At 36.9% G+C, this 14,990-nt stretch overlaps 1 protein-coding gene across 1 annotated transcript in view; it reads left to right on the top strand.

Annotated features, from left to right (window-relative positions):
* Window positions 1-14,975, top strand: part of PLEKHA3 (pleckstrin homology domain containing A3) — a 38,590-nt gene extending 23,615 nt beyond the window's left edge. Inside the window, exon 8 of the mRNA XM_082395667.1 lies at window positions 708-14,975. Within this exon, the coding sequence (XP_082251793.1) occupies window positions 708-835 (128 nt within the window). The 3' untranslated portion in view covers window positions 836-14,975. The remainder of the gene's footprint in view (window positions 1-707) is intronic.
* The last annotated feature ends 15 nt before the right edge of the window (window positions 14,976-14,990 follow it).

Raw genomic sequence — 14,990 nt, 5'->3', positions numbered from 1 at the left:
TATGTACATGTGTAAGTGAATAGGACCATGCCAATGTGTTTGATGTGATGACTTGGCAGCTGCAGTGATAGTTTTGTGAGCTGCATCCCAAATGGAGATGTGAGAACTTTCACTGTGACGTACCTTGTCAAGTTTGCTCAGATAGTCTTGTGATGCTTTGCTGTATACCTGAAACTAACACAACATTGTAAATCAACTATACTCCAATAAAATGAAAATATTTTAAAAAAAATAAAGAAAGGAAAACAAAGTCTTGTGATGAAAAGAGCAAGACCTGAATTAGTTCCAGTTCTGTTACCAATTGTGTGATTCTTGGGTTAGTCCTGTAATCTTTTCTGGGACTTGGTTTCTTTACCTAGAAAATGAGGAGGATACCAACCGCATTAAAACGATCAGGTTGGAAAAGCAATAGTTAAGAAAAATTCAATTCAGCAAATACTTATTGGCTGCTCATGTGTGCCAACCTTGGTTCTGGCAATGAACAAAACAAGTATCTCTACTTCAGATAGTTTCATAATTTCTCCAGAACTCTGGAGTTTCTCCTTACAACTGCCAATACTAGAAAAGTTACATTTTTACTCTTAAACGATCAAAAAGTTAGCAGGAAGCTAAAGGAATTTCATGTCCCTGAATAGGAAATATTCTTTCATGGAGGACTGGAGTTAATATTGATAGGATGTTTAACCTTTTAATCAATTTCTTAATAGGACCTGTTCACTGTTCAAGAAATACACTTAATGGAGATTTGGCATCAGCAACCATTCCTGAAGAAAGCAGACTTATGGCCAAAAAAAAATCTGAATCGGGAGATCCTCTTCCACCCTTCTCTTCCTGAGGAAACGGAAGTGTCCAACTTCCTCTAAGTATTGCTATGCAAAAGCTGCTGTAATTAAACTATGGTATAGGGAGTAATTTTTCCCTTAGGATTTCTCTGCACTTTATAGAATATTGTAAAACAAACAAACAAAAAACAACCCACATACCTTTGAAGTGTATTTTATCTTTATATAGTTTATTTGCAAGAGTATTTTCCTAATAACTTCACAGTATGAATGTGCATCTTTTTTTTTTTTTTTTGAACAAATGATGGTGTAACATTTTGACATCTGTAAGGACAAATGTAGATATTTTTCTAAAATACTGTGAGGGACTGACATCTTAGTCAGTGTGTATTGTAGCTTATAAACATGAAATCTTATAAACCTAAGGTTTCAGTTTGACAGAAGTGTGGTATATGTAACTTGTGCCATGGGCCAAATGGTCACTTTACCCCAGCTGAAAGTGAGTTACGGTCGCAGCTTGATGGTGTTTGTATTATATTCCTTTAAGCAAAAAGGAAACATTTAATATTCGAAATATTTTTACCCCAAATACCATGACATTGAGGATTTTTTAAAAACCAGATTGTGCTGTCCTTTGTACATGAAGTTGACACTACTGATTTGTCAGTACCAAATATTGGGTTAAAGTATTTAATTTTTACTTATTTATTTTTCTGTTGCATCAAAAAAAATGATTGCATCCTAACTTTTATGACCTACCAAATTTAAGATGTGTATACCTGGTTATTTACATTGTTCTAGAAAAGAGGTTAATATTGTAGTGACCTTGCTCACTTCCACCAGAGAAATAAATGACTTGCAATGGAAGAGGATTTTAGTGCTTTTTTCTGAAAATAGACAAAAGCTGCTGTTGTAAGTAAGGTATTAATGTTTGCAGCTCTTTAGAATATCTGGACATTTTTTATTTATGAATATTTATAAAAACGGAATCTGTCAAGGTGACTGCCCTACGTAACTTGAGAATGGCATTATTTAATTAAAGAACAAATAGCATTTTTTGGTAGTGCCTGTCCATACCTATTGTCAGTGTTTGCCTTGTAAACTGTTTTTTCAGTTCACTTTGGAGTGATGGTTTTGTCCAAGGTTTTGGATGAGGAGCACTTTAAAACAAACTGGTTTGGTGTTTTTAAGTTAATCATATGTTTAATAAATATGTGGTTTTTGCATTCAAACTCATCATATAATACATTGTATTTTTTACATTTATTGATAGTTTGTCTAATCTTTATCAAGTGATAATAATATTCTTTATTGCTTTGATTTTGTTTGTATCTTTGGACCTCATAGTAAATACACAAATTAGGCATATTTTTAGCTTTTTTGCCTGTGAGCTTAGAATAGTGCGTCCTTTTCATTTTAAATTTCTCTTGTAAGTTTATGTGAGAATTTTTTTAAAAGAATTAATATTTGGTATTTCCTTATTAAAATAAGTCTGTAGTTATAGGCTTTCTTCCTTAAGTTTAAAATGGACATAAACAATCTATATACATTAATATACATTTAGATAAATTCTATGCTACTTAAAGTATTTGTGATTTTAAATAGCACACAGGTCATTAGACTATATTAAGAGGAATCTTTCTGCTCATATGTTATACTTCATATGTCTAATTTGAGAAAAAAGAAGTTTGATAATGTAGTAAGTTTTCATGCTGAGCAAGTAATCAGATTTTTTGCTTCTATTTTTTAATTTTTTATTTTTTGTAGTAAGAATAAGTGGTGATAAGACTATGAAGGTCAAGGTGGTACTAACTGTGGGAGTTTCTCTGGTAGTTTTTTTTTGAACCAGTAGGTTTATAATGAAAACACTATAACAAAGCTTTTGAACTCATGGAAAATAAATCCGTTTTCTATTGCTTTATCAAAAAATATGAGTTCCTGAACAGTTTTCTGTAAATATTTTTAAAAATAAAATACAGTTATTTCTGGTTCATATCATTTTTTTCTCCTTGAAACAGGTCCTTTGAACAAGTTTGCTATATTCCTAAGTATGGCTTTTATTGTGACTGGAGCCACCTTTTCTCCCTTAGGAACCAACACATTCGTGAAATCATTTTTTTTTTTTAGGGGATATCAATGTATCTTGAATTACATCTAGGTTTTGATCGGTGAGTTGGTAGCATGAAGCAACCTATAAAGCTTCAAGGCACCTTGCATTTTGAGGAGCCCAGTGTATTTTCAAGTGTGCCTGACTTTTTTGAATTTTAAGAAAAAGATGAACCAAATAAGAACAATTTCATAAGAATTTTAGTTTGTCAGGACTTTCTGTAATGTATAACTTTTGGTTGTTCTTGTTTTGCTTTATCTAGGCCATGGGGTTATTGAGAAATTTAGAGACTCTTGGTGTATCAGTGATCTTCTAAGCAGAACTAGTACTTGCTTTACTTTTCAAGCACCTGGTTTGTGTTGTGTGGGAATCCAAGGCTTCTATGATTAAAACTTTGATGAGAATTCTTTTGTAAATGGACCAAATTTGAACTTTGTTATATTACACCGAATTATTGTTATCTTTAATCAGGATAAGTCCAGAAATGCATGCTACTGCTTAAGTTTAAATTCCAAGGCAAGAGATAAAGTATCTTCATTTTGACTGTCGCCATGGAACTTCACCCTGAATTGTAGATTTCCACTGTGTGCTATTATACTTAGTGTTTAGAAATTATCATAAGATCTCAGGAAATGTATCCTTGTAATATGGCAGTATTTTATTGCTGTTTATACTGATTCCATACACAATATAGTATCATTAGTTTGGACTCTACCAATTCTTCACTTTTATTAAATGAAGTGCCTGTGGGTCTGTCGTTTGCTCCTGCCACTTGGTGCAGAGGGAATATCCTGGCCTGTAAGAAAGCCTGGTTAGGCTGCGGGAGCTCCTCTGAGGAGGTCTCTCTGTGAATAGCCCTGGTGGGGTAAGTAATTGTAGCTGGTAGATAGGGCTTCCTTCTCATGCTTTCCAGTTCCACAGTCCTCCTGTCTTTGAATTCATACTGAATTTGTAAGTTTGAATTCTTTTCTTTTTTTAAAAATTAGCTTTCTTTTTACTAAAGTAATTCATGTACATAATTTAAAAGCTCAAGTAGAAGTAGAAGGCTTATAATGAAAAGGAGTAGTTCCTCCTCTTGGAGCCCTGGAGACAAGTACTTTTAGCTCTTAGTGGTTTGTTCTAGTATTTACCTTCCTTGAAAATATGTTTTATTACACTTTCTTGATTTGTCAATTTTAAAAATGATTTTTTGAATTCCTTTTATGACAGGCAGGATTACTTTGCTTATATCCTCACCTCCCCCACCCCTCCCAATGTAGATTAATCACAACTTTTTTGTTAAATCAATAGATATAAATGTTGTTTATTGATCATTATCAATTATTTCCTATCATTGTTTCCTTTCTACTAGAATCTTATTTTTCCTTGAATTACAATAATAATTTCCTGACTTTAAAATTTGCTTAGTTTTTAATATACCTGTCACGATGAGTATCCAAAGGCTTAAATGCTAAAAAACATTAGATAATCCATCAGTTCCTTTTTTTTTTTTCTTTTCCCTTTGGGGACATTTTTTCCACAGTCCTTCATCTTCTGCCATCTGGACCATTGCTCTCCAGGCCCATGCATGGCTTGGTGGTCATTCTGGGATCCCTTTGTTTTTCAGTCTCATGTTGGATCTCCTGTTTATTGGATCTTTTTTCTTGATTTACTGTACTTTTTTGCCAAAATATATCCACTATCAAAAACTTCCTGGGAAAAGGTGCATGAGAGGTAAAGATTATGAGGCTTTACAGGTCTGAAAATGTTTCTACTCTTGATAGATTGGTAGTTTGGAGTCTCTGCTGAAAATAATTTTCTCTTGGAATGTTAAAGGCAGTGCTGCATTGTCTTATAGCCTTCATGATTCCTGTGAAAATTCTGATACCATTCTTTTACATGGGACCTGTTTTTACACTCTGGAAGCTTTTAAGAGCTTCTCTTTATGCCCAACATTTCATGAGGATGTGTGGGTCTTTATTCATTCATGTTGATGGGTACTTGACTTGGTGGAATCTTTCAGTTTGCAGACTTGTCTACTTCAATTCTGGGAAACTTTTTGTGTCATCTTTTTGATAATTTTCTCTCCTCCATTTTCTCCATCCCGTTTTTCTAGAATTCCTGTCATTTGAATGTTGGACCTCCCAGACTGATCCTCTAATTTTTTTAAAAAATTAATTAATTAATTAATTACTTTTCTTTTTGGCTGTGTTGGGACTTCGTTTCTGTGCGAGGGCTTTCTCTAGTTGCGGCAAGCGGGGGCCACTCTTCATCGCGGTGCGCGGGCCTCTCACTGTCGCGGCCTCTGTTGTTGCGGAGCACAGGCTCCAGACGCACAGGCTCAGTAATTGTGGCTCACGGGCCTAGTTGCTCCGCGGCATGTGGGATCTTCCCAGACCAGGGCTCAAACACATGTCCCCTGCATTGGCAGGCAGATTCTCAACCACTGCGCCACCAGGGAAGCCCCTGATCCTCTAATTTTAAAAGAATATTGGACCTCTAATTGATCCTCTTTTCTCTCCTAAGTTGTAGTATTGTAATTGTTCTTTTTCTGTTCCTCCAGCTCTTCTGCTGAATTTTTTTTTAGCTGTATCTTTTAATTTCTAAGATATCTTTTTTCTCTGTTCCATTTTCATGAGGATGATTATGGTTTTTTTCCTCATGTCTTTCCTGTTTCCTGCATTGTTTCCTGTTCTGTTTGTTTTGGATTGTGTCTTCCATTCTGAAGGCTTTCTTAGAAAGTTGGAGAGGTCATCCATTCATATTAAGAATTAGGTACTAAAAAGCTAACTTCATAGTTCTTTATGTGTGGGCTGGGTTTATCAGTTATCTGCCTCAGTCAGAGAGCTGGCCTTTTGTCTTGGAGTTCCCTAAATTTCCGAGGAGGTCTTTTCTTTGGAGCTATTCAGTTTCTCTAGGAAGGATTCCTCAGTTCTAGCAGCAGGGTGGGAAAAAAGGGCTGAGGACTACACAGTTTGTATGGTGGTTTTTTACTTAATCCTTCTATTTTCGGCCTCCACATACCCTGCCCCACCCCACCGCAGTCTTCTATGTTTGGTGACCCTCAGGTTCAGTTTCTCCAGTGGATGGAGTTTGGGGGTGGGTGGGTTGTCTGGCTGTGGAGAATGGGGAGAGGACCTGGGGTCCAGTTGCCCATTTTATAGACATCTAGTCCTAATTTCAGCCCTATGCCTCATCCCCTTTTTCTGCAGCACCTGCTACTTCCAGGTTCTGAACTTGTTAGGTGTTTGGTTGAGTGTATTGGCTCCTCTCTTCTGGGTATGTAGGCTTTAACTTCCTCTACTCTGCGAGGTTAGTTATCACACCTCCTCCTGGATTTTATTTTTATAAACTTGTTGAAATCTCATGGCTATGTAGTCTGTTCTGACATGTTGGTCAGTCTACTATATTTAACTGGAAGTCTAGGTTTAAAGTGTAATAATGTGTAGAAAATTTTAGAAAGTATTATTCTGTAATTCATTCTTTCCACTCTCTAATGATTTTCAATTAATATGGTTTTACTATATTACCTACCTCATAGAGTTGTGAGGATTAGAAGAATCAATACATATGAAGCTCTTAGACCAGTGCCTGGCACATAGTATGTGTTAATAAGTATTAGCTATTATAAATATTGTTACCATTATTATTATTAGTACTATCACTCTTAATTCAATAACCCATTTAGACTTGAATAAAGATGTTTTCACCAAAGGAAGAATTATTGATACATGGGAAAATCTAGTGTTTGATATTATTATTATTATTGTTTTTTTAAAGATTTTTTTAATGTGGACCATTGTTAAAGTCTTTATTGAATTTATTACAGTTTTGCTTCTGCTTTATGTTTTGGTTTTTTGGCCACAAGGTATGTGGGATCTTAGCTCCTCAACCAGGGATCAAACCTGCACCCCTTGCATTGGAAGGCGTAGTCTTCACCACTGGACCGCCAGGGAATTCTCTAGTGTTTGATGTTATTGACCCTGCATTTAACTAGACTTCACGTGAAATGCTCAGGTTAAATGTTATTTAAGACACATTAAAGCCTTAAAAATCCAATCAGTAATAGTTACGTAAAACTTTTAAAAGCATATAATAACAATTTTGATGTGCTTTTAAGCTTTATTGGTATTGAGTTTTATTTTAATCATCTAAATATGAAGTATAGAAAACAGAATTAAGGAGGTGATGTTTATATGCCTTACAGCCAGTAGATGAGATACTCTGAATATATAGAGTATAGAAGTAGAGAAATAGTAGACTCCAGTCACTGCACCTATGACCTAGTGAATGTTTGTATACTTTTCAGAAAATGTTATGAACTTATATAAAGCAGAATGTCTGCATTTGCTCAATTATTTTAAGTATCGTCTTTGTGTCTGGATTAAGAGTGTATGTGATAACACTGAATACTAATTTTTAGAGGTGAAATGTGAGTAGGTGCTCCCATTGCTCTTCTTATGGATAGTGAGTTGTATACTTTGGGGAAGGGGATTTTTATTTGTAAGGAGGTTTGCATTCTCTCTCACTAAAGTAGAGTCCCATGGTTGTGACAAAGGGCTGTAAATATCAGTACACTAGAGATGCTAGAAATTTTTCTACAAAAGAATGGCCAGTTGCTTAGTGTGGATAAACCTCTTTGCAAATTACCAGGATGACTTTGGTAGGACAAAAGAAACAGGTAGTCATGGGCAGGGTCAAACAGTGCCTGCTATTAGCTTGATGCTGGCATTTTCCCCCTCCCTAGATGTAAATATATTATTTTTATTATGTCTCATTATTTGCTTTGATATTTCATCTCTGGAACTTTAATGTCTACATCTTTAGAGCCCTTATGCTGCCTCTTCCCCAAATGCAGCAACTAATCTAGTATGTTTTCATAGGATGGAATTTCCCCCTTCTGTCCTGTAATGTGCACCCCTTCCCCCCAAATAATCTTTTCTTGGTCTCTCTGATAATAAAACACTTACTATGGGCCAGTTGCATTACCTCAATTTAGCTTCGTAACAAGGATGTTAAAGTACAAGAATACAAGAGCAACCAGGATACACAGAACCAAGATTAACTCACATGCGATTGATTAGAATCATAAATATTTTGTAACTATATCCTGAAACACTTAAGTGTTTAAATTACCTCTTCATTTAGTATTTTAGTTAATATGCTTCTGGACTAACGTTAGTTGCTGAATAAATAACTAACCCAGAATTTATAAAATCCAGAACTTATGGAAGGGAGGATTATGTTTTGATTAATTTGATAGATAAAACAAATGAATTAATATACAGGAATATTAACAAATTAAGTAATTCCTTTGACTTCAGTGAGGGGTAATATATTCAGAATACCAAAGATGAATAAAATACATGACTCTGTAATGAATTTCCTCCTTAGTGTCAGAGTGAGAGGAGGATGCTGTTGATAGTTGTGCTTTTGAAAGTTGTCACAAAGACTGTTTTACCCACTTAAATCTCAGTATAAAGTATATTACCAGATTTGGTAGCATGGAGACAGTTAGGAACAAAGGAGAGAGAATAGTGTCATGAAAGGATCCATGGCTGTCAGGAGCTATACCCGCACACTCTTTTCTTTCCCACCCTCTTTTGGTATTAGTAGGCAGAGGTGGTCATCTTGGATGAGAGGTAGCAGTTTAGGAATGAAGAATAATGAAGAATACTTATGTGTAGTGAAGAGGAGGGGCCCTAGGAAAGCATTTCAGTCCCGCTCAGTGCTGTCGTCTTTCTGTCTCAGCACTCTGGACTTCAGACTCTGAGAGAGCTGGGTTATTCCCCCCGATTCCTCTTATTTTTTTTTTTTAAAGCCGTACCTGAATATATTCTCTTTATTAAGTAATCATTTAGACAGTGTGAATACAGTGAAAGTTCACCTTGTCACCCCCACTCTCCCAGGGGTAACCACTCTTCTGCTACGTGCCCTTCCAGACCTTTCCTCTACACATTGACTTTTGTTTTATGTAAGTGTAAGTGACTTTTATGCAGTCATTCAGATCCCCTCATCAAAAGCAAGGTGGTTAAGTAAACAGTGGCACATCTATGTGGTGCAGCTGGTAATAAAGGAGAAGGTGACTCTACATATCTTTATAAGTATGTCTTGTGTGTGACAGTAGGATAATTCTAACCGCTGCCATTACTGACCTGACATTCTAGCTCTTTTATTTCCTTTTTAACCCTTCTATGCAAGAAACTATGGCTTTTTCTAGATAGCTAGAATGAGGCCATTTTCTTTTGAAAGTAATCCTGGAGTTTCTAGTGCTTTTCTTTAATTGTGTGTGTGAGTGTGTGTGCGTACAGTTCTGTATGCATGTTATTTTGGTTGTGGACAATGCAACTTGGAACCATTTTGTTTTGAGATATGTTTAGTTATTTAAGTTTAGTTTTACAATTGATTTTACAAGTTGAGCTACAAAGGATAAAATAAGTTTGCTGTAGAAGCTACCATTACTTGGTCAAAATAGAGTTGTGTTTTTTGTTTGTTTGGCAGCAATCAAAAATGTGGCCTAGAGATGGTAAAAGTTAAGTGTCTAGATTTCTGTCTTGCAATGTGTACATGTGTACATGATTAAAAACCTTCATTTGCCAAATTTATATGGTAAATGAGCATACAACAAATACCTTTTAAGTCTTACCATCAGAATCAGACTCTGTACTTAAATTAAATAGGAAATTTCTATACTTGCCCTTTTCCTGTGGCATTTGTGGTTACTAGGCTATACAAGTGTTTCAGCATGCCTTCAGAACTGGCATACCCAGACGATTGTTTAGAGCTCCTTGTCGTGACACCCCATCTTGAGTGAGGCCTTAGAATACAAGTCATATATACAACTCCTATTTGACTTTATTATTTTGTTTGTTTTCTTGTTTTGCAGTTGTTGGCCAGAAAGAAGTGTGAGGCAGTAAATACCTGTGGTTTAACGTACCTGACCATTGGCATACTGTCTTTTTGGGTTTTTTTCCTTCTGTGCCAACTCTGCTCAGTTAGTTGTGGCTTTCGGGGATTCTAAGTTTGAGGCTAGGTTCAGCAGAGAGTGACCTACCTGCTTGATTAATGCTGTCTGCTGTGGGCTTGGTGGGGAAGGTGTGGGAATGGTGGCAAGGATATTCTGTCATCCAGAATATAGGGCAATGATTATGGTCTGACTTTGCAGAATTTTGCTAGATTACATTTTCAAGCACTCACGATAAACCAAGTTGAACAACTCATAATTGATTCCCTGTTTTCAGTTTCCACTATCACACTAGGGTGAATTTAATCATGTGTGTATATTTTTAAATGGAAACAAAAATAACCCATCATCTCTCTATTCAGGCTAAGTGTATATGTGTGCATGAGTAATGCACACCATTAACTTACTAGCAGTGCCTTTGTGAATTCGAAGACCTTTGCAACCTTGATGTGGTGCTCAGGAAAAAAAACAGTGCCATACTTTAAAAAAACTTTAAAAAGTATGAGTTTAGGAAGTGAAATCCTATAGCATACCAGTGCTTTGCATGTGTCACCTTTTGCATTTAGATCACCCTTAGTCATCACTTGAGAGAAGAGTTTTAGTTCATTTGTGGTTTTGCATAAGTAGCAAACCTCCTTAGACAAGTTGCCCTTCTTTCTCCTTGCTGTGTTTTTAAAATATAGGCTGTGACTTTTGCGGGGAGAGTGTACGGACTGCAAGTTTTCTTTCTTGCTTTTGTGAATCAGGCTACGTTGGCCACACAAATTTAAGTGTCCTTAAATTTGGCTTAAGTCATGAAGCCTAGCAAAATGTACCTACCAATGACCTATCATTTTTTGTCCTCATAACAGTTTCTTTGGGGGGACATGTGACTTCCTCAGCTATAATGTTTGCATCTGTCACTGTCAGATTTGACACCCGCAGGTGTTTTTCTTTCTTTTGGGAGTAAAGGAATGGATATAATTTTTTAGATGATGTTTTTAAGTTCAAGTCTCTAGCTTGCTCTAGAGACAGTAAAAGACTCGTGATTTTTTTTTTTTTTTTTTTTTTTGCCCTCTATCAAAATTCTGTGTTATCTCAACCTTTCCTTTTTACGAGCTCTGAAGAAATCATGGCTGTATGTTATAAAAATCATGGTTGAATGTTATTAAAATCATGGTTGAATGTTATTAAAATCATGGTTGAATGTTAAAAGTTTCTAAGAGCTTTCCAATATTACCTGTAATTAGCCAAAGAGAAAGTCATATGAACTTTTCCAATTCTAACTTTCCTTTTTTTTCGTATTCACTCTTTTTTATCTTTTTCTCTATTTTTTAATGGCTCATACAAAATAGAGGTTTATTTTTTTAATTGAGGTATAATTGACATATAACATTATATTAGTTGCAGGTGTACAACAGGATTTGATATTTGTAACTTTTTCTCCCATTTTGATCGATGGTTAGAGTCCCCCAAAATAGCCTCCTCAGTATCTCCATATTTGGTGGACTGTTTTGGAAAATGAATTACTTGGGAAGAGTGGGGAGTTATTGGAGGCATCTAGATTTAGGAGAGGGTATATATTTATCGACTTCTTAAAAAAATTTTGTTCAGTCAGTATTGACCACTTACTAAGCACTATGTTGCTAGTATTCATCTTTGCTTTCTAATTCTCCAGTGTACTTAAAAACTCACTGTTTTATTTTTAATAGTTGAGATAAATTGACTATCTTAACTACAGTTGGCTTTCCTAAATGTTCAGTTTTTTAGTTAGTTGAATAGTATTTATTATTCACATTTGCACACTAACATAAATAAGCAAGCATTAGAAAATATCATGATTGTTTTTAAATAGATTTTTCTTTGTGTGTATAAATATTATTGGAAACATGAACACATGGTTTATTTTATTTTTTTTCCTTTTAAATGTCTCTATTTTTGGTTAGTTTTAACTAATGCATATGCTTCTTGCAATAAGAGTTTGTGGGTATTTAAATGAACAGTTTGTAACTTTAGAAGTTAAATAAATTGGAAATATTGAAATTGATTGAAAAGCCAGTCTCTAAATAAACCTAGTAACCTAATAGAAAAAATGGCTTTAGATTGCTATAACTAAGCACTCTAATTTTGAAACATTTTCAGAATAGGATTTTTATTCCCAGGGGGAAAAATAAACGTCATTTAAAAATATATGTATAATTATTTTGTGAGCATTCTTTTTCCTTCCAAATGCCAAAAGGTGTACTTGATATTTTTGTTATGAAAATCCTGCTTGTTTAAAGTATTGTAGCAATTTTATAAATCAATAAAACTGAGCCATGTCAACACTATGGGGAAAAATGCTTAATAAATTTGCCATGTCACTAAGAAAAATTTTGGAAATTTAAGGAAGGGTAACCTTTGCTTTAAAAAAAAAAAATATGACTACTCGTTTGCTGCACACTTAAATGTAAAATCTGTTTGGCTAAGTTAAAGTTAGTGCTGTGATGTGAGAAAAGATATTAGGAGAATAACAGTTAACCTTGAAGTGGAAACATTAAGTGGATCACCTTATTTGGCGAGATCAGGGGTTCCCTACCTTGGCTGCGCATTAGAAACCCCCAGGAGAATTTAAGCTTCCTGATGCTAGGTTGACCCAGACCAATTACAGTGGTATTTTTAAAAGCTCCTCAGTAATTCCAATGGGTAGCCAGGGTTGAAGACCACTGAGCCAGGTGGAAACTCCCACTCCTAACTGTTGCATTTAAGAAGAGGTGTATATAAAAAGCATTAAGGTTTGGGACCATCATCTAGCAGCGTGAAAGGCCAGACATTTGTCCAGGTTGTTCTTAGCATGGTCTGAGGGTCATCAGCATCAGCCTCACTTGGGAGCTTCTTAGAAACGCAGACTCCCAGGTCCCCACCCCAGATCTGCTGAACCAGAGTCTGCGTTTGAGCAAGTGCAGGTGGTTCCTATGCGCTTTACAGTTTGAGAAGCATTGTTGGAGGTGGTATTAGGTAAATGTTGATCTTGATATACCTGACCTTTTGCTTCTATCTCTGGTCTTCTGTCCTAAGCAAGTCAAGACATTTTCACACAGGGTTGGACAATGAAACTAGCAATGTGCGCTCATGTCAGCAGGTTAATAACTAAAGATGATTTTCTGATCTAGAGCACACGTGACGGAAACTGCCATCACTATCACCATCACCATCACCATCAAATTCCTCTCTCCCTAAGATGGGGAAAGAGAAAGGAACTCAAAGAATGGTCACCAGGCTGAAGGCCACGCTCTTTGAATCCCTTTCACAGCCGCCTTGTGTATTAAGGAAAAATGGAAAGTATAGTCCTTGTAAGGATACTTCTTCATTCATACCATTACTTTGAGGATTCTTTTTTGAAAGAAAGAAATTTGAGTGAAAAAATACTCATCCTAGTCATAAACTGAAATGAATAAAACCAAACCCTCCAAGTTCTCTGGAGTAGTATCTACGCAACTCCCAGCTTTCAGAAACTTCCCCTATCATGGCTGCAGTCCCCTACCTTAAACATTCTAGGGTCTCAGCTGGTTTCCCTTTGTCTCAGCACCCACCAAGAATCCAGCTGATTGTTTTGTCAGGGCGCCTCCTTCCTTGTAGGTTGGAAAGGTTCTTTTCTGTTATTTCTTTAGGGCTTATAACATTGTTTCCACAAAGCTTTTGGCTCTGCCACCTCTGTCTGTTCCTATGATATCCTGGATCAGATAAGCACCCTATTTCCTGGCTATATTGCAAATGCCAATAAAACGTTCAGTATTTCTGGCCTTAGCTTTCGGAGAAGAGGAATTGACTATGTAGGGGCCTTTTTACTGGGAGGTACCTGAAGCGATTTTGTTGTCTACCCTGCCCTGGAACTATAATGACCTGGAAGGGGGACAGAGCCCTCCTCTCCTTAAACATTCTCTGGCCATCTCACCCTCCAGCAGGTTTGATTTTTGCAGTTGTGAAGGGGTGGCAAGACCACAGTGATAAACGGAGACCTGGCTTCTAGATCCAGCTCTGCTACTAGCTGTGTGAATTTGGGCACGTTATCCGAAGGCTCTGGATCTCAGTGTACTTTCCGCTTTCCTTCTGGAGGCCCTCTCCAGGAGGCCTCATTCTTTTCCTTGTGGTGGTCCTTCTGCTTATCGGGATGGGGCATCTCGGTCTCCCTTCCGGTCTTGGCCTGATGGGCCTGCTGGTGTTCCTTCTCTCCAGCTTGTTTGGGTTGTTTGAGGCAGGGAAGTGGGAGTAGAGGGGAGACAGCCAGCCCCCCTTATGGATGTGGGCCAGGGTTCTCAGCAGGTGGGGGAATGAGGAGTCAGGTGTCCTGACTAAAATCTAAAAACATTGCAGTGATGTCAGATGGGCTGGAGGCTGTCAGCAAAGAGCTGACTTCATTCCAATTGCAGAGAAGAATTCTGCCCCCATGTTCCTCTCTGAGGCCGAGGCTGGTGTCAGACCAGGTTCCCTCCACATCCCTGAGATTTCCCCTATAACTCAGGGAATTTATACCTATTATATCCTTAGCAAGGAGCATTTGTCTTTGAAGCTCTGCTGGTTCAGGAGCGCTTGTGGGTAAGTACAGTCAGCCTTCTGTATCCATGGGTTCCACATCCTTGGATTCAACCAACAATGGGTAGAAAATACTTGAAAAACAAAATTCCAGAAAGTTCCAAAAAGCAAAACTTGAATTTGCTGCACCAGCAAATATTTACATAGCATTTACATTGTATTTACAACGATTTACATAGCATTTACATTCTATTAGGCATTATAAGTAATCTAGAGATGATTTCAAGTATACAGAATGATGTGCTTTGGCTATATGCGAATACTGCGCCATTTTTTATAAGGGACTTGAGCATCTGTGGATTTTGGTATCCATTGTGGTCCTGGAACCAATCCCCCCCCAATCTCCCGCTATACTGAGGGGCAACTGTACACACCAACACAAGGCTTGTTAACAGAGGCCCCTCCTGGCTGAAGAAGGAAAGGAATCCCAAGCACCAGAGCCATGCAAGTGGTTTCCAAAGCGGGGCTTATCCTCTTTTTAAGGGAGCTGTGTGTAGATACTTCTGAGATGGCTTGGGCATCTATCTGCTGGTTCCCTCTCTGAAATGTGTAGGGCAGTATTTCTTAAACTTTTTGAATCATTGGCATCTTTTTTTTTTTTTTATCA

Source organism: Balaenoptera borealis (genome assembly GCF_965194805.1).
Source record: "Balaenoptera borealis genome assembly, chromosome: 6".
Lineage (NCBI taxonomy): Eukaryota > Metazoa > Chordata > Mammalia > Artiodactyla > Balaenopteridae > Balaenoptera > Balaenoptera borealis.
This window is presented reverse-complemented; position numbering and strand designations above follow the sequence as displayed.